The 18,622-nt window shown below is 36.7% G+C and overlaps 1 protein-coding gene across 9 annotated transcripts in view; it reads left to right on the top strand.

The window, feature by feature from the left end:
• Positions 1 to 18,622, top strand: part of ATP8A1 (ATPase phospholipid transporting 8A1) — a 278,564-nt gene that overhangs the window by 26,762 nt on the left and 233,180 nt on the right. For all 9 annotated transcript variants that reach the window (XM_072620622.1, XM_072620621.1, XM_072620616.1 and 6 more), the window contains exons 2-4: positions 9,233 to 9,347; positions 13,076 to 13,175; positions 17,305 to 17,403. Coding sequence is in view for 7 of the 9 variants with exons in the window: in XM_072620616.1 (XP_072476717.1) it covers positions 9,233 to 9,347; positions 13,076 to 13,175; positions 17,305 to 17,403 (314 nt within the window). In the remaining 2 variants the exon portion in view is untranslated. The remainder of the gene's footprint in view (positions 1 to 9,232; positions 9,348 to 13,075; positions 13,176 to 17,304; positions 17,404 to 18,622) is intronic.

Genomic DNA, 18,622 nt, shown 5'->3' with positions numbered 1-18,622 from the left:
AGTGTTACTATAGCTAAAGACCTTGCTAAAACTTCAGGCACTATAAAAATGTGTAATTCTTTAAATGTGATTTATGCTGTGTAACCTTAAGTTTTTCTAATCCAGTATTATTTTTTTGCCAATTCTTAAAACGAAAACAGGCCATTGGAAGGACATGTATTTACTGATGTGGGAAATTTCATTTTTACTCCATCAGTGCAGAGGTGGCCTAGAGAGCCAAAAACTGTGCTGTTTCTAAAATACTTTTTGCAAATGCAAAATGGAAATCTTGACCTTTTAAGCTTCCATGTTCATTGTGTTTTCTATCAGCTTTTCTTCTCTCATTTTGTACCCCCTCTGTTCTGAACAGCTGCTGTCAAGTTTACAACTGAACATATCAAATACTCTCTCTGTTCCCAGAATGCCAGAATAGATCATTTCTTCATTCTTTTAGTAGCCTGTGTCTGTCTCTATATTAATTGTACAGCCATCAAATGTGCCCTACAATGTCATTTAAAACAAAGTAAAAAAAACTCTAAACTTTTAGAGATTGTTACTTAGCAGAATTCTGTTTTCTGTTCTAAATAGTAGAGCAAATATTTGAACAGAGTACTCTCCAATCAATTTAAGTTTTTCCCCAAATGATAATATATCAAAAATATCATTAAGATTTTTAGCATTTATCTATAGGCAGCCCTCATAGTCTGTGGTCCAGTACTAAAATCAAGCTTAACTGCTAAGTAAGGTTCTACCTGCAAAATTTTGACAAGGACTAAAAAGAAGTGTAATGGAATCTTGGGACCTGTGTGGGTCTCAAGTTTAGGGAGGCATTTATTTGTTTAATGTCACCATCTCAAGGAATCGAGACGGTGAACCACTGAATTAGAGATTTTTTTAGGTTCTTAAATGTGATAATGAAAAATCCCAGGATCCTATTACATCTTTTTTTTTAAGTCAGTGTCAAAGTGCCAGAAGGTTGTTTATGAAAATATTGAACAGTTCTGTAATAAGCCTTGGCAACATAATGATTCTTTGTCTTTTTCTCTTCTCCCTCCTACTTTCTTATCCTTGTCCATCCCCTGCATTTTTATTGCATAATCTTAATCTAATGTACAAGTTTGGGGAAATATATATTTGTTTCATTTTGGTTTACCAAATTGTATTGCTAAACCCTCTGTGTTTATGGTTTAATATTTCTTGGTTAGAATTTTAATAGAATGGCAGCCCAGTGAGTGAAAATGTGAATTCTGTGTGTACATGGTGTGTTCTTTTTAAAGGGAGAGTCTGAGATGTAAGGCTAGTAAGAATGTATGCCTCATGTGGAAGATTGTGGCCTGGAATGAAAGGAAACTGGTGAGCTCCTTGAGGGCAGGGACTCACTACTTTGTTTTCCCTTTCCTTGTGTCCCCATGGTTTAGGGTTGTGTAGGGCACATAGACATTTAACAGGTGTTGGTTGATTGTTTGGTTGAGATACCCGACTATGCAAGGGTGGGCACTGAGTACACAAAGTGTAGTTATTGAGCACTTATTTACAATACTTACTGTTGACATTTATTTTTGACTGTTTTGAGGTGGTTCTTAATTCTTAGGTTTTCAGTTAAGAGTAGTGTCTATTGGGGTACAGGATCACAGGTTTAAGAGCTGGGAAGGATCTTAGAGGCCATCAGAGTCCAACTCCCTCATTTTACAGATTTTGAACCAGAATTACTGAGAGGTTAAGTGACTTAAGCAGCCTCACATAGCACGGAAGTGCCAAGGTAAATTTTGTCCTCTGTCTTCCTGACTCTACATTAGGTGTTTTGTCCCCGACATCACCCAGCTGCCTTAATTATCATTGTGGAAATGTGAGGTTGAGACAGATAAGACAATAAAATGGTGCAAGATTTTTTTATATGGTCAGAGAAAAACCCCATGAGATTTGGAGTCAAAGGGCCTAGGTTCAATTCCTCACCCAGCCATTAACAGTAATAATAATAAGTAAACATAAATAATGTTATGACCTTGAACAAGTCTTATTTTCTCTCAGCCTTGATTTCTTTATCCATTTAGAACTTTATAACCTCTAAATTCCATTCAAGCTCTAAATCTACAGTCTGGCAATAGGATATTCTTTCAGAATGGAATCCTCATTAATTAGGAAAAGATTTGTTATCATGGAATATGGTAGATCTATACAAGCAGAGAGGAAATGTGGTGCAGTGGATATGGTGCTGAACTTAGACTGAAGGATTCAGGCCCAAATCCTTCCGACAATCATAGTACTTTGGCTGAGTAAGAGAATCTTTGTGAATCTTGAGTAACTCTCTGTAGACTATATGTTATAGAAATGATGGAGAGTTCTGGTATGTAACAGCTAAATTAATTCATTTCCTCACACTTACTAATCATTGTAGCCCCAGGTAAGTCACTTGACCTCTGAGCCTTCGTTTGCTCATGTGTAAGTAAAATAGCAATAGTAATTCTCTCTCTCTCTCTCTCTCTCTCTCTCTCTCTCTCTCTCTCTCTCTCTCTCTCTCCCTCTCCCTCTCCCTCTCCCTCTCCCTCTCCCTCTCTCTCTCCATATATATAAAACTATATGTACCCTGTAGCGTCAGTTGGTGAGAATTAACTGAGAAAACAAATATAGAACACTTTACAAGCCTTAAAATACTGTATAACATAAGCAGTTAGTATTGAGTTTTCAAATCAAGTGTTCCCATGCTGATGAACTCACAGGCTCCTGGTGTATTGTACAGTTAAATACTGTTTCATAAGTAAAAACTGAACCCTGTTTTAAAGCTGGTACTCTCTATGAATGGTTGTGCAAAAAGCATGCAGCTTTTGAGTTTAGAAGAAAAAAGTAAATCTTACTAACATATTCCCATTTATTCTTGTGCCAAGTAGTAGCAGGCAACAGATTGTAGTTTCTGTATCTTACCCTATGTTCATCTTTTCCTTCTTGTGTGTTCATCCATTATTACAAAGAACTATTTGACTTTGTAGTCAGAAGTCCTATGGTATTTATTTTTTAGATAAAATAGCCTTTGCAAAGGTGTTAACAAGGCCTTAGACTATAATGTGAGAAATGTTTAAGATTTTTAAGTCTCTGCCTCTTATGTGTTCTACCAAAAATGGATTCACCTACATTTATATATCTTTTTCTTTGACCAGTTACAGAGATGTGCCTGTCTTCTATTGAGTCTGTCTTCAAAACCACCCCCATTCCTAAATTTTCTGTTACTGTCCAGAGCACCACCATCTTTTCAGTTACCCAGGCTTGGAAATTAAGTTTCATCCTTGACTCCCACTCTCTGTCATAACCACAAGCAATGCATGGTCAAGTCCTGTCTTACCTCTCTTTTGACCAAGTTCAGGTCTTCATTACATCATGCCTGGATTATTGTAATAGCCTACTGGTTGGTTGCCTACCTCAAGTCTCTCCCCACTCTAGTCCATCCTCATTAGCTACCAAAGAGATCTTTCTGAAGCACAATCTGACCATGTCACTTGCATGCTCAATAAACTGTAGTGATTCCCTATGACTTGTAGTATCAAATATAAAATCATATTTATCTTGTAAGGGCCTTTGACTTGGTCCTCTCCTACCTTTCCATTATTTTTGTACTTCACTGCCCTCCACCTTTTATTCTATGATCCAGTGGTATGCCTTCTTACTATTATACCTCTGGAGACAGACACTCCATCTCCCAACTCTGTGCATTTTCACTGGCTTATCTCTACGTCCTAGCTTCCCTTAAGTCTCATCTAAAATCCCACCTTTTGAAAGAAGTCTCTCTCAGTTGCCTTAAGGCTAGTGCCTCCCCTCTATTTATTATCTCCATTTTTTTCCCTGTCCACATCTTGTTATACAAAATTCTTTGCATGTTGCCTTCCTCATTAGGCTGTGACCTCTTTGAGAGAAAGGACTGTTTTTTGCCTTTTTTTAAATCCCTAGATCTTACAAAGAGCTATTTTTTTTTGCCACAAAGAGCTAATTTTGCTATTATTGCCACAATGCCTGGCATATAACAAGGGCTTAATAAATGCTCATTAACTTGAATTCAAAATTTCATAGCATCGTGGTGCTACAAAAGACCTAAAAATGATCTAGATTAGATGACTTTTTATACATGTGAAAACTAAAGCCCAGAAAGTTAAATGACTGTAGCTTGTTAGTGGTAGCAGTAACAAAAACCCAGTTCTCTTGACTTGTAGTAGCTGATGCCTGTAAGGAGTGAGGAAAATAAGTCCTTTTAGAATACAATCAGTTGCACGAAAAACAGCTTCAAAAGGCTATGATTAGTAATGACTAGTATTCCAGAGGACTGAATTTTGAAGTATGATGCCCACTTCATGACAAAGAAGAAATGGACTCAAAATGCAGAAGGAGAAATACATTTTTGGATGTGCTCAGTATGGGAATTTTTGTTGGAAAATGCGTATCTTTGATGAGGGTTTTTTTTTTATTTCCTGATTTTTTATGGGGGTTGAAGGTTCAAGATTGGAAGGAAGAGTGGGAACAGCAGTTTCCCCCCAAAAAAAAGAAAAAATAGAGATAATTGAAGCAATATTTTTAAATGCACAGAAGAGCACTGTAAAAGCAAGCACCCTGACACATCCAGGATAGCCTGCTGTACAGGTTCTTAGATCTGCTTTTCTAAAAGGAAAGCAACTTTTGAGGGGTCAGCAATCAACTTTAATCAAGCACATATTCCATTCACTTAGTTTAGAGGAAAAAGGTCAGCATCCTGAACGTCATAGAAAATACAGAGAAATAAAAATCGACAGACAGGGATTCCAACAGTTTGACCATAAGCAATACACACACCACAGATCCAGCTGTCTGACCATTCCATACATACATACATACATACTTAGCAGAGGGAGAAGCACCAACATCTGGGTTCTCAAACCCGGGGGCTCCTTAGCAGCTGCCCAGAGTCTCATCTGGCCTAACAAACACTTGCAGTGAGTAAGCCCCAAAACCAAACCTCACCTCAGAGTATCTATACACTTTTCAGAGCCAGAGGGCATCACAATCCTTGAGAACCAGTGCCTCCTTAACTACGGGGGTGGGCCTTACTACAAATCCTCCCCAATCAAACTCCCCTAAATAGCCAGCTTTGAAATTTATTTACTTGTTGAATTTTTTATATACTTGTAAGTGGTACATAGTAGAGATTTGCACGCTGTTCTTTTGTCTGTTCTGTTGTGTATGTGGAAATGGGCATTTTGTTTGGTATTTTGTAGGTTCAGAATTTGAAAATAAAATAAACTTTGAAAAAGAAAATAACTGGTTTAGCCTCAGGGTATGAGATTTTTTTGTTACTTAATCTTCTAATGTATGTATTTTAAGGATTATACATTATACATAACTATTTATATTGATGTCTTCCCTCCTGGCCCCTAAATTTCATGAGGGCAGTGTTTGTGTCTTATCTTAGTTTTATATCTGTACCGGTTACTTGCATGCACTTGGCACTTAAAATGGAAGGTACTTGTATACATTTTATTTTGTTTTATTTTTGTAACCTAAGTGTTTTGTATATAGAGCACTTAGTAAGTAATTATTGATTCGAATTGTCCACATTAATAACTAGCATCTTTATGTACTTAATTATTCTTTATTGCAAACTTAATTACTTTTCAGTATAGAGAGAGAAGTACAAGGGTTTGTATAGCCAATCAAAGTGCCATGTGTAGTTTGTTTTTTAAAGATATATACATATACATAATTTAGCAACGTACCAACAAAAAACAGTGCCTTCTCTACTTTTTTGTTTTCTTCTGTGCATTTAAAAGTGTCTTTATTGTTTCCCTTTTTATTTTGACATATCTATTACTACCCACTAATTTACTCTCTCCACAAAACCAATGGACACTTTGGTGGTGGAGTGATAATGCACGTTACATTCTTTATCTCTAGCCCACTGCTTTTATCCCCAGTCCTTTTGAAGTCTTTGTTGTTTGTTGCTTTGATCAGAGTTCCAAAGCCTTTCAAAGTTATTTTCCTTCATTTTTTGCTTTGTTATCACAGTATAAATTGTTCTCTTGGTCCAGCTTCATTTCGTGTCAGTTCATGTATTTTTCCATTCCTGAAAACCAGTTCAAATTATAATAAGCCATTAGAGTTGCCAATGAGAAGGTGGGGAATCATACATTTGTGGTTAGTGATGTAAATGCAAGAGCTTAACTTCTGAGATGACTTTTTGTGGCAGAAATTTTTGACCTGAGGTGTATGTGTGTTCATCCTTCATGGCTGAAGACCATGCCATCAGAGAAATAATGATGTGACTTGCACTTGACTTTGTTTTGAGTGAGGGAGGGCTGTGCGGGTCACCAGCCTCACTTCTCCTCCAGAGCCATCTGAATCCAGTGACCAGATATTCATCAGGATGACTGGAGATGACCCAGGATGAGGCATTTGGAGTTAAGTGACTTGCCCAAGGTCACACAGCTAGTGAGTGTCAAGTGTCTTAGGTGAGATTTGAGCTCAGGTCCTCCTGACTCCTGCACTGGTGCTCTACCCACTGCACCACCTAGCTGCCCCTGACCTGAGGTGTATTAATTTAAGGGATGTGGGATTGTGAATTTGGGTGGGAAAATACACATCTGTTTTCAAATAGAAATTGTTTCCTTTGTGGTGCTGATCATTTTATCTTACACATTGAAAAACATTCTGAGAAGGAATCCATAGGCTTTTCCATGTGCTTAAAGGGATCTAATGACACAAAAAAGAATAAGAACCTCTCTGTCTTATGATTATAATCAATGCTGCTCCCTTTCTTAAGAAATAGTATTCTAGCCATTCTGGATTCTTACTTACAAAGTGAACAGATGAAGTTTCTCAACTTCAGGAGTTAGTTCAGAAGACAGTGATCTTGTCCAAAGTATCTTCATCAGTAAAAAATGAAAGCCCTGGAGGTTGAAGCCCCAGCAGCTACTGGGGAAATAAAGGAAAATATGCAGTTGCACTATTTGTAATACGCTTCCAGCTTTCAGGCTGTTTTCTCAACCACTCCTACCTTCTGGTTGGTCTCCTTGCCTCAAGTTACCATTCACTGGGTCTATTCTTTACTCAGCAGCTAAATTAATCTTCCTAAAGGGCAGATCTACATTATTCCCACGTTTGTTAAACTGTTGAAGCTCCCTGTTTTCTCTAGGATCAAGTATAAAATCCTCTGATTTTGAAAATGGACCTTTGTACCTTTACAGTCTCTTCATAGCCCCATGGTACTCTACCACTGGCTGCACTATTCTTCCAGTATTAGCATTTGTTCTCTTGGTCTGCCTTTTTCCTTTCTCTCCCCCAGGCCTGGAATATGTTTGCTCCTCATCTCCACCTGGCTTCCTCCAAGACTCAGCTCAAATCTCACTTTCTGAAAACAAAACAAAAACAACACAAATCCTTCCCAGCTCCTCCACAGCCCCCCAGCTCAATGCTGGTGGCTTCCCTCTGAGATCATTCTGATTTAGTTTTTCTCTTTCATCCTTGTACCTTGCTGTTTACAAGTTGTTTCACACATTCAGTTGTGAACTCCTTGACCAATGACTTGTCTTTTACTTTTCTTTATGTGTTCACAACTTGGAGCTTACCTGGAACATTATAGTTGCTTTAATAAGGGATTATTAACTGTGAGTCCAAATCTAGCATTCCCAAGTTCAGAAACCTTTCCATTGTATTCTTGCCTCTTTAATTAACATGGTGGGCATGGTCTGAATTTGGTGAGTACAGGAATCCCCTGGAGTAGAACTAGTCTCTAAAGATTTAGCTTCTGTCTCAGCATTCATCCCATAGTATCCTCAATGTTGCCAGCCTGTTGCTTGAATTCCTGTCTTCTCACTCTTTTGGTACTTAAGGATAGCTTTTCAAGGGAATGTATCAAAGGGAATCAATCATTTTAAAAGTAAGTTAGTGGGGAATAGGATAGACGTTTTATTTTATAAACAGATTTTCTGGATTCTTTTAATGAGCATTTCCTATGTTACGCATTATCAGATTTTGTAACGTCATAATATACACACACATTTGTCTTTTTGGCATATTCTTAAATTATTCCATGGACGTATTGATTATGGACTTCCTTTTCAGTCAGTTTTTAGCCCAAATTTTTATGAGTGGGTGTAAATTTTCTAATTTGCTTACCAAAATGATCATTTAACTACTTATATGCTACCCATTTATGATTAAAATGAGTGTTATCACTAAGACTCCTAGAATGGAAGAATCCAGATCTTTTGAATTTCATATTCTTATCAGAAAGTGAAGAAACAAAACTACTGTTATTTTTAACTTTTGGTTATTTTTTGTGCTTCTGGAACTCATTTCTGCAATAGATATCCTTGAGAGATTATCTATATTTAAAATCTATCTTTAGCAATGCAGCAACGTATTACCTGAGTGTAATCTTTTGATTCTGTTTATTTTGCTTAGGTAAACTGTGGTAAGGTGCCTTAAGAAGTACTATCCCCTGAAACTAAGGTCTTAATTCTTTGGGATTTTAATTAGGAAAGAGATGGCAAGAGAATGATGATGGTGATGGTTTGAATACATATAGAATTCTTTTCCTGCTCTAAATAACCAAAAACTGTTTTCTTCCCCCTCCTCAATCCCTGACATACATTCATCCAAAAAGTGATCTAAGATTGTTTCCTCCTCTGTCATGTCTTCCCCTACCTCACCTTGCTGTTGTAGCAAAATCTCCCCATTGTCCTGATTGGTTGTCTCCCAGACCAGTTTCTGGAAAACCCTAGCCACCTACGTAGACTTCATTTCCTCCTCTCTGACCACCTCCTTCCTTGCCTTACCAACCACCGTGGTCCCTAGAGTACCTGAATGTGGTGTGTCAGTCTTTGCTCCTTTTGCCTCACAATCCTCCATCTCTGTTCCCCTTTGTATATTATCTCTTCCCATTAGATTTTAAATTCCTTGTGGGAAGGAACTGTCACCAGTGCTTAGTATAGTCCTTGGAATATCATACTTAATACATTTTTTTATTCATTTATTTGTTCATCTCCATCATTTTTTTAATCTATTACTAGATCACTGGCCTATGAGAAGAGAAACAAGGGAATATTCAATTAAATCAATTAAACACAATGTCTCTACTATTAGAAGAACTATATAGAAAGAAAAGTCAACTTCATAAGTTGAATTTTAAAGAAAACTGAAAGAAATCTTTGATCATTTTTGAAGACTCTACAAAGCCTGACATTTTTGATACATAATGAAATATTTCTTAGTTATTAAAAAATTTCTTGTCTTTTTGAAGGCTATGAGAAGACAGATGATGTTTCAGAGAAAACTTCGCTGGCTGATCAGGAAGAAATAAGGACTATATTTCTCAACCAACCTCAGCTGACGAAGTTCTGCAATAACCACGTGAGGTATGCACTTCCTTAAGAATTATTGTACTGCAAATCTTTTGGCATTATAAAATAGAGACAGGTCAAGATTAGTGGTATCACATTCAGAGAAACAAGAGCCACTAAATCATACACGAGATCCCTGCAGGTGACATATTGACTTAGAAAACCAGATATTAGATTATCTGTATTTGGTGTTACTTTAATTTATTTTGTTAAATATTTCCCAACTATATTTTAATCTGGCTGAGGCCACCCTTGGGAGTATTGTGGGTCTCATGCAGCCCCATGGGCTGTGTGTTTGACCCCTCTACCATAGATGGTAGAAAGAAGGATCTGAATTCAGAAGACGTGGGTTTTAGTCCAACTTTGGTACTTGCTGGACATGGTGACCTTTTGTCAGATCACTTTGCCTCTATGGAGACTATCTGCCTCAAAGGATCAAATGAAAACATATAAGCCAAGTACTTCATAAACTTAGCAGACATTTATCCATAATTTTTTTATTAATCCTGACAACAACAATAGTACCCTCAAATGCGTAAACCGAGAATATCTCCACTCAGGATTTTAGCTATGAAAATAAATATCTGAGTTTCCAGTGTATGCAAGAATGGAGACATGACTTAGATTACTGATTCTTTTGGGGTATATATGGAGAGAATACATTGGAAGGGGACAAAGGTCTTCTGGAAGAGTTATATACTAGTAGGTCAATGTCAAAGATCGCTGTGACAAAGGAGATAATATGTTTAAGATGTCTAGCACTGTTCCTTGCATATCCTAGATGTTATCTAAGAGTTCGTTCTCTTCCCTTCCCCATTTCACGTCCTTCCTGTTGAAATTTTGGGTTAACTGCTTTTTGAATATATTTTTGGGGGTATTTTTTCTAAAAGTTTTAATGATCCTTGTAAATTCTAACCTGAAATCTGTAGGACATCTTGAGTTCTCATTATAATTATTGTTCTGCCTTGAATTTATATAGCAGTTTTCTTTTAAGAAGAGTTTATTTTTTTAAAAAGTGAAGGTGCATGCAGTTGTGAGATGATTATTCCCATCTGTTACCTAGTAACCAAAAGCTATTCATTAATCATTCCAAATAAGTTAAGTGAAGTTAAGACATGAAAGTCTCTATCAGAATACTGACTTTTCTTCTCACTGGGACTCTGATTAGCACATTGATAAGATGAATGATATATATCAAGCTTTCTTAATGTATACCTTCATATATGTACATTCAAATAGATACACACACATAATATGTACATACATATATACACACATACATATTTGCACCCTGGAATGCTGCTTTAATATTATTTGCTTAGAAAATGTTTGACCAACTTATTGCACTCTCTCTCTGTGTTTGTGTTTGTGTGTGTGGGAGAGGTAAGAGGAAGCAGCAAGAGGGCATTAATTACATAAAATTTTCTGGTGATCTAAAAGATGAATTGTAGCTACAAGTATCATTTCCAAATTTTTCCACTAGAAGTGCCATCAGATAACGAAATAGTAGTCTGGTTCAGTTTTTACTTCTATTTCCTTTCTCTAGTGATCAAGATGTTTTATGAGAAAGTGATACCCAAGATAAGAAAATAGAAACCAGGAGGATGAATAATCCACTAGCTGTATATTTTGGCCTCTCAGTAATTGAAAGTAGATTATAAAAAAAGAAAGCAAGTCTGAGAGTTGAACCACTGAGCATCACTGCTCAGTATGTAACAAGTTAATAGAACGTAACAAGTTAGAGAGAAATGAACTCTGAAGTGGTGAGTTACACAAGTTCCCATTATGATAGATGATCTTCAATGTGGGCTATTAATAGTTGGAACTTTACTCTCTGCAACAAGTTTATACTAATGGTTTTTGCTCAGTGTGAGTTTGCCAGATATCACCCTGTAACTACAGTATTTATTCTTTCACCTGCTTAGCAAGAGAAACATATGGATGGATCTAGTAGGCTAGAGAGCTAGCTTTGTGGCTGAAATTATAGTAGTGAAGGGTTCATCAGAGACCAAGTTCAGATGCTGTTACTCTTGGCACCATCTTATAAATGCCATCTTCTTATAAAGGTTCATTTTCTAAGCATGCATTCCAGGTCTAGAAATGTTGAAAATCATTTATCTCCTATCCAAATTGCTGAATTATCTTAGCAAAGATGTTATTTCCCTTCAGTGAATCCTGCACTACCCTTTAGATTGGTTAAAATGATTGAAGAGGAAAGCAACAAATGTTGGAGGGAATGTGGAAGACAATAATTCACTGTTGATGTTAACTGTGAACTTATCCAACGCTGCCTTTTGGAGAGCAATCTGGAATTATACCCAAAGAGTTATTACTAAATTGCCTGTACCCTTTGACCCAGCAATATTACTACTAGGTCCATTTTCAAAGATGATTAGGGAAAAAGGAAAAGAACCTATATGTCCTAAAATATTGATAGCAACTCTCTTTGTGGTGGCAAAGAACTGGAAATTGTGAGTTTGCCTGTCAGTTGAGGAATGGCTGAACATGTTGTGGTATATGATTGTGATGGAATACTATTTTGCTATAAGAAATGATGAACTCAATGATCTTAGGAAAATATGGGTAGACTTGCACAAAATAATGAAAAACAAAATGGGGAGAACCAAGGGAACCTTGTATACAGTAACAATAATACGGTTTTAAGAACAACTTTGAGTGACTAAGTCATTTTGAGTATTATAAATATCTAAACTAAAGGACATGAAGGAAAACATTGTCTGCATCCAGAGAAAGGTAAATAGGAGTATGTGTAGAATATTTTTACATATTTATACATATTTGTGCCTAATGATAGCCATCTCTAGGGTAAGAGGGAGAAAAAAGATTACATGTTAACTTCATTATATATTTAAAAAGAATAGCAAGTTATACATAATAGATTTGTAGTTTCATGTACTGAAGAGAGTAGTCTACATTATGGAAATACTTGTTTTATTAAGTTCAGATTAAAATAAATAAAATTTAAAAAAAATATTAAGGCAGTTTCCCCAAACCCTGCACAACTGGGCTTCAATCTCCCTTTACCATCATTTATAGTTTCCCATACATGCACTATATAGTCCAGTCCCTCTGTCCTTCTTACCCTTCCTCATATATAGAATTCTACTTCCCTTCCCTATATTTTTGCACTGACCATCCCCCATGCCTGAAATGCACTCCCATCTGACTCCTAGAATGTCACAGAGACCACCTTCTACTTAAAGCCTTTCCTATTCCTCACAGCTACAAATGCCTTCCCCACAAAAAAGTTACCTTGTATATTGGTATATCCATATATCCTCTGACAGAACAGAAGCTCTTTGAGGGCAAGGGCTACTAAACTTTTGTCTTTGTGTCCTCAGACACATACTAAGCCATCAATAAATGCCTTGTGATTGATTAAAAACAGAGGCCACTGTAAGTTAGTAACTGTCATATTAAAGTAGAAAACGGTCAAAAACACATACAAAAAGGTTTTGCTGAGAAAACAAAATCCACTTTGGCTTTGAGACTCTTGAGACTCTTTACTTCTCATAAAGGTGGACTTAGCTCTGAGATGAGACTATTCTGTATTTTATTCACTGTTATGGTCCTCTGGAATGTTCTCCCCCTGATGAAGAGGATGTAAAGTTTTCTTGATGACATGGTTTTTGAAGAGTAATAAGTGAACTTTATAAGTCATGTGGAAGTCACGAATTAATGTGTGTTTATAAGGCTTCTTTCTCCTGGTTTGTGTTTTATAGCACAGCCAAGTACAACATCATCACATTCCTGCCAAGATTTCTGTATTCTCAGTTCAGAAGAGCTGCAAATTCATTTTTTCTCTTTATTGCATTGCTTCAGGTAAGTGCCTCTGTTAAAAAAACAACAACCTGGCATTTAAGGTCACATGTTAAGGTATTGACAAATTTCTTTGATAAGCCATAGCCTAACCCTTGGGAAATTCTCAAAATTCTCAAATTTCTCAAATTCTCAAATGAAGATAAACTAGTTTACAGATCTGGTTTCGGTCAAAGGTGGTAACAGATCTTTTTCTGAGTCCTTCAGGACAGGTGTGACCTTCTAGGTCCTTTGTGTGTGGCCTTTTGACTGAGTACAAGTTTCACAAAACATATCCTTTTGTTAAAGGAATTTGTTCTGTGAAGTTTGGATTCAGTCTAAGGGCCACCCTTGAGGACCTAGAGGGCCACCCATGGCCTCGAGGCCACAGGTTCCCCACCTTTGCTGATCCTTCCTCCCTGAGGCTATATAATTGAGTTTTTTTTATGTCATTTTGTCTTTCTTCAGATTTCAACTCTTGTAGGCCTTATCTTTGGTCCAGTTAGACCTGCCATCAGGAATGTTATATTTAGTGTGTATATGTGTGTGTTTGTATTGCCCTTTTTTTCATAGTCAAGTATTGTGAACCAGCATTTATTAAGCCTTTAACATGTGCCAAGCACTGTGCTGAGTACTATGGGTACAAAGCAAGACATCCCTTCCTGCACCCAAGAGGACCTCACAATATAGTGGGGAGAAAAAGTACAACAAACTATGTACATATATGTACATGATAAATTGAATATAATCTCAACAGGAAGAATTAAACACCAAGAAAGTCTTCTTGCAGAAGGTGACATTAGTGGAAACTTGAGGGAAGATTGAAGGTGAAGATGAGGAGGGAAAGCATTTAAAGCATGGAGGAGAGTCAGTGAAAATGTATGAAGTTGGGAAATGGGGTATTCTTTGTGAGGAATGACAAGGAGGCCAGTGCCACTGGATAAAGAATACAAAGTGGGGGGTAAAGTAGAAGACTACAGAGTTAGAAGGGGGCTGGGTCATAAAGGGATTTAAAATCAAACAGAAGATTTTATACGTGATCCTGGAGGTCATAGGGACCCAAAGACTTATGACAGGGTGTACAATCAGGAGGCTATTGTAATAGTCCAAGTATGTAATGATGAAGACCTACAACTGGGTGGTAGCATTATCAGAGGAAAGGATAGAGCATATATGAGAGATGTTGCCAAAGTCGAGAATAAATAGGACTTGGCCACAGATTGAATGAGAGAGAATAAAGAGTCAAGGATGACTCTTAGGTTTTCAGGTTGGGTGACTTAGAGGATGGTGGTATACTAGACAGCATTGGAAATTAGGAAGACTGGAGAATTTGGGGGAGAAAGATGATTTCAGTTTTGGACATGTTGAGTTTAAGATGTCTGTGGGATATCCAGTTCAAGTTGTCTGACAGGTAGCTGGTGATGTAAGACCAAAGGCCATGAGAGAGGTGATAGCTAGATAAGTAAGTAGATCTTAGAATCATTTTCATGGAGACTCTAATTAAATTTGTGTGAGCTGATGAGATAGGATGGAGAGAAGAGGAGATGAGTAAGGGCAAAGCCTTCAGGGATACCCAGGTTTAGCATCCTGAATGGAGATCCATTAGGGATTCCCAGATTTAGTGTCCTGAATGGAGATCCATTCTTCGTTCAGGAGTTGTTAGACAGGCAGGAGGAGTCTGTTTGATAAAATACATAGATAGGACAGTTGGAAGGGATGCTTGTCATAGTCTAGTCCAGCCTTTTCATTTTAAAGATAAGGGAACTGAGGCCCAGAGAGTAACAGGTAACACCCAAGATTTTGACTCAGCTCCTCAGACTCCAAATTCACTCTTCTTCCACTACATCTTGGCTGTTAGGGGTGTTGTGTTTGGTTTTTTTTTAAAAACATATGCAACTTCAGGGTCATTTTTAGGTACTCTTAGCCATGCACGTTCCTGTACTGGCTAATTAGCTACAGATGAGAATCTCTGAAGGAGATTCACATGAGGAAACTAATTTAGTTTTCTACACCCATTTAAAATGTGATTACAGTCTCCAACTGTTATCTTTATGAGATCTTTGTGGGAACAAATACTTAAATATTATTTCAAGATCTCTTGCTCTCCTGCTATCTTGCCATAGGTAATAGCTCTTAACCACCATTGGCTGTGAAGCTTGGATAAGTCCGTGCCTAGAAGAATGTCTCACACTATGAATCCAGGTGTTTGTGTCCCATTACCAGATTGAATCAGCAGGCCCAAATCTTCTTCTTCTGCTCCCTTAGGTTTTGTTTATGAAGCATTGTGAGAAAATGTACTTTTCTGAAATACTCCTTAGAGAGTCTTGGTTAATGCTTGATTTTCACGGGTGTAATTATCAGCTCCCTGATCCCAAGGGCTTTTATAGCTCTTGATGAGGTATTTTCTTCTCACATGTTCATTCTCTCTGGACCATGGTTTGTGTTAATAGTTTTATGGCAATAACTGAAACTTGTATACATTTCTTAACAGTGTTCCTGAATTTAAATGTCTTTAGGATGTTATGAGTATAATTGGTACTTAAGTTTTTTTGAGACCATTCTGGGATTGTGTGTGTGTGTGTGTGTGTGTACACACATGGTGGGTGAACACTGTTGAAATATTGGACTTTTGACTGAATGATAGCATTTATTAGGGAGATTACTAATTCTGTGTGTGTGAAAAAATTTGTTTACTAATGCAGATCTGTGATACTTATGCAGTTTGTGGTGGTAGAGAATTCCCTGGATGCAGAAAAGTCAAGGGATGTGCCTTGGGATACATAATTTATGTGTCAAAGGCAGAACTTCCTGACTCTAGATGGATCATTGGATGATTCTCTACTATGCCAAATTGCCTCTCTTACTCTCAACATTAGTGCTTAAGGCATTGATCTACAGTGGGGAACTTTTGACCTTGAAGCCACATGTGGCCTGCTAGGTCCTCAAGTGTGGCTCTTTGACTGAATCCAAACTTCACAAAACAAATCCCCATAATAAATAGATTTGCTATGTAAAATTTGAATTCAGTCAAAAGATTTCACCCAAGGACCTAGAAGGCCACATGTAGCCTCAAAGCCACAGGTTCCCCACCCCTGAATTCTAGGATATGTTAAATTCTATGCTTTTTTGAAAACTATGTATTTTGTAATGTCTGAAATGTGCTATTCACTTGAGATGAAATATGAGAATATAAAATGTTAAAGTGTATGGGGCAGGTGCCAAATATTTTAAACATAAAATTGGACTTCTAAAGCTTAACAACTGAAATGACTAAAGGTTAAAACTGGAATCATGCACCTAGTCATTTGTTAAATTGGTGATAAATGATCAAAGATGGGAAAAGTTGCAAGAATCTTTTCATGGCAGTGGTATTCACAGAATAATTTAGGTCATTCTGATTAAACTGTTTCAAGTGCAATAGCACCCAAGAGGTAGAGATTATACATTTTTGGAATACTGGTTCTTTTTATTTAAAAGTGACTTTTATGAGTTCTGATACCAATTGATTTCTCTTCATTTTGAAAAAAAAAAAGCTATCTTTGTTAGCCTTTTTAGCCCATCTTTCCCACCAAAGAATTGAAAGTGTTGGTAAAGAATAGGATTACATTTCACATACAAGCTTGGAATTAGAGAGATGAATTATCAAAATTTTTGTTTCAGAGTTCTGTCATATGTGATTCCATTTCATTTATAACGTTGTTTGCTAATTTATTATGTTGGTGTTATGTGAGTACATACCCTTTCAACTGATATTCATAGGAAATTGCAGTCAGAAATTCTCAAGTTGGATTGATTCCTGCTGAAAGCTAGTGAGATTTCTAGCAAAGGGATCAGTAGTATCACAGATACTTTTGTCATTCACATAACTAACTTGTTGGTTATCTGTTATCACACTGACAACTAATTAGGTAATCCATATACAGGAATATATCAAGTGCCCTCTAAATGCCAGGCTTCTACACAAAGCCTGTTAATAGGCTCCCCCTTCTATCCATTTCTTAGTTTGAAAAAATTGAGGCAACTGGCCCCAGGTATTTGAAAATGTGGCACATTAATATTCCCTAACATAAGAGACACTATGAAGTTCTGTTCTGAAAATATTGCAAAACTAAGGCTGGTTCTCATTACTTTTTTTCCTTTTCTTTTTAAATAGCAAATACCTGATGTATCACCAACAGGTCGCTATACAACGCTGGTTCCTCTCTTATTCATCTTAGCAGTGGCAGCTATTAAGGAGATCATTGAAGATATTGTAAGTCAATGTTTTTCTAAACAGATGTACAATTTAATTGTAATTTTATATTCTAGTCTTGAAGGAAAGTTGTATTGTTATATAACACTTTGCCACAGGATGTTTGAAATGCCTATGTGGATTAAAAATATATGGACTATACTCCCATGGGATAAAAGTATCATTACAGAACTAGTATTATAGAATGTTGCAGTATCCAACTATGGTTTTTATAATCTGGCAGAGAAATAACCCAATAAATGAAATGCAGTAATTAACCTTGGGGGAATTCAGTATGCAGCATTATCTTCCATGAATGGGGCTAATAACCTTTTAAGTTATCTTTCTTATTAAATATCTCTGATCAGTTTTTTCTTCTTATTACTTTCAAATTGTCCTTTTCTTCCTTAAGTTTCTTTGATCCTTTTTCTTTCATTCCAGTAGTTCTAAGTTTTCTTTTTCTTTCTTTTTGAAAAGCCAATTTGCTATTTTTGCAGCTGCTATGAGGCAATGGAAAGAATGGAAAGTCAAGGTTAGAGGTATTTTTTTCTCCATTTCAAGCATTATTTTAGCCACCTTACTTGAAGCAACCCGAGATTCCATTTGTCATGTTCTCTTGATACTTTTTTCTTGAGTTGATTCTCATTCAGCTTTCATCAAGCTCTGAGACAACAAGATGAGATTCAGGGAAAAAAAAATCTGAGACATTGTCTAATCAGTAAAGCCATTCCTTGAGTTGTTTTACTATTGATATTATTTTTCTAGGCGAGAATTCATATTATTTCTCTCTGAGACCCAACCGGGCAATCACTCAGAGCTCCAAGATGAGCCATAGAATCTCAATTCAGTTTGTTCTCATGAATTTTAATAGGTCAAGTGAAGTTTTAAATCATCAGTATTGGTCTCAGACATCTGGAAAGTCTGGAAATGTATATATGTGTATGCACACACACTCAAAGATACATGGCCTTTCTGTTTGAAAATGACATGATTGGTATTGATTAGCTAAAAAGACTGATGTCACTTTATCTCCACACTGCGTGAAGATTCAAGTACCATTTATTAATTATCTCTTATGTGGAAAACTTTGGCATTTAATTTGTGCTTGAAGTTCACATCTGCCAGCCTGGTCCTACTCATGATGCTGCCTTTTTGGTTTATATCTTTTACTTTTAAAGAATCCATTTCTGCCACATAGTCAGGTTTCTGATCTTTCTGTTGTTATGATTTTCCAAGGTGT

Source organism: Notamacropus eugenii, chromosome 6, assembly GCF_028372415.1.
Source record: "Notamacropus eugenii isolate mMacEug1 chromosome 6, mMacEug1.pri_v2, whole genome shotgun sequence".
NCBI classification, from domain to species: Eukaryota; Metazoa; Chordata; class Mammalia; order Diprotodontia; family Macropodidae; genus Notamacropus; species Notamacropus eugenii.
This window is presented reverse-complemented; position numbering and strand designations above follow the sequence as displayed.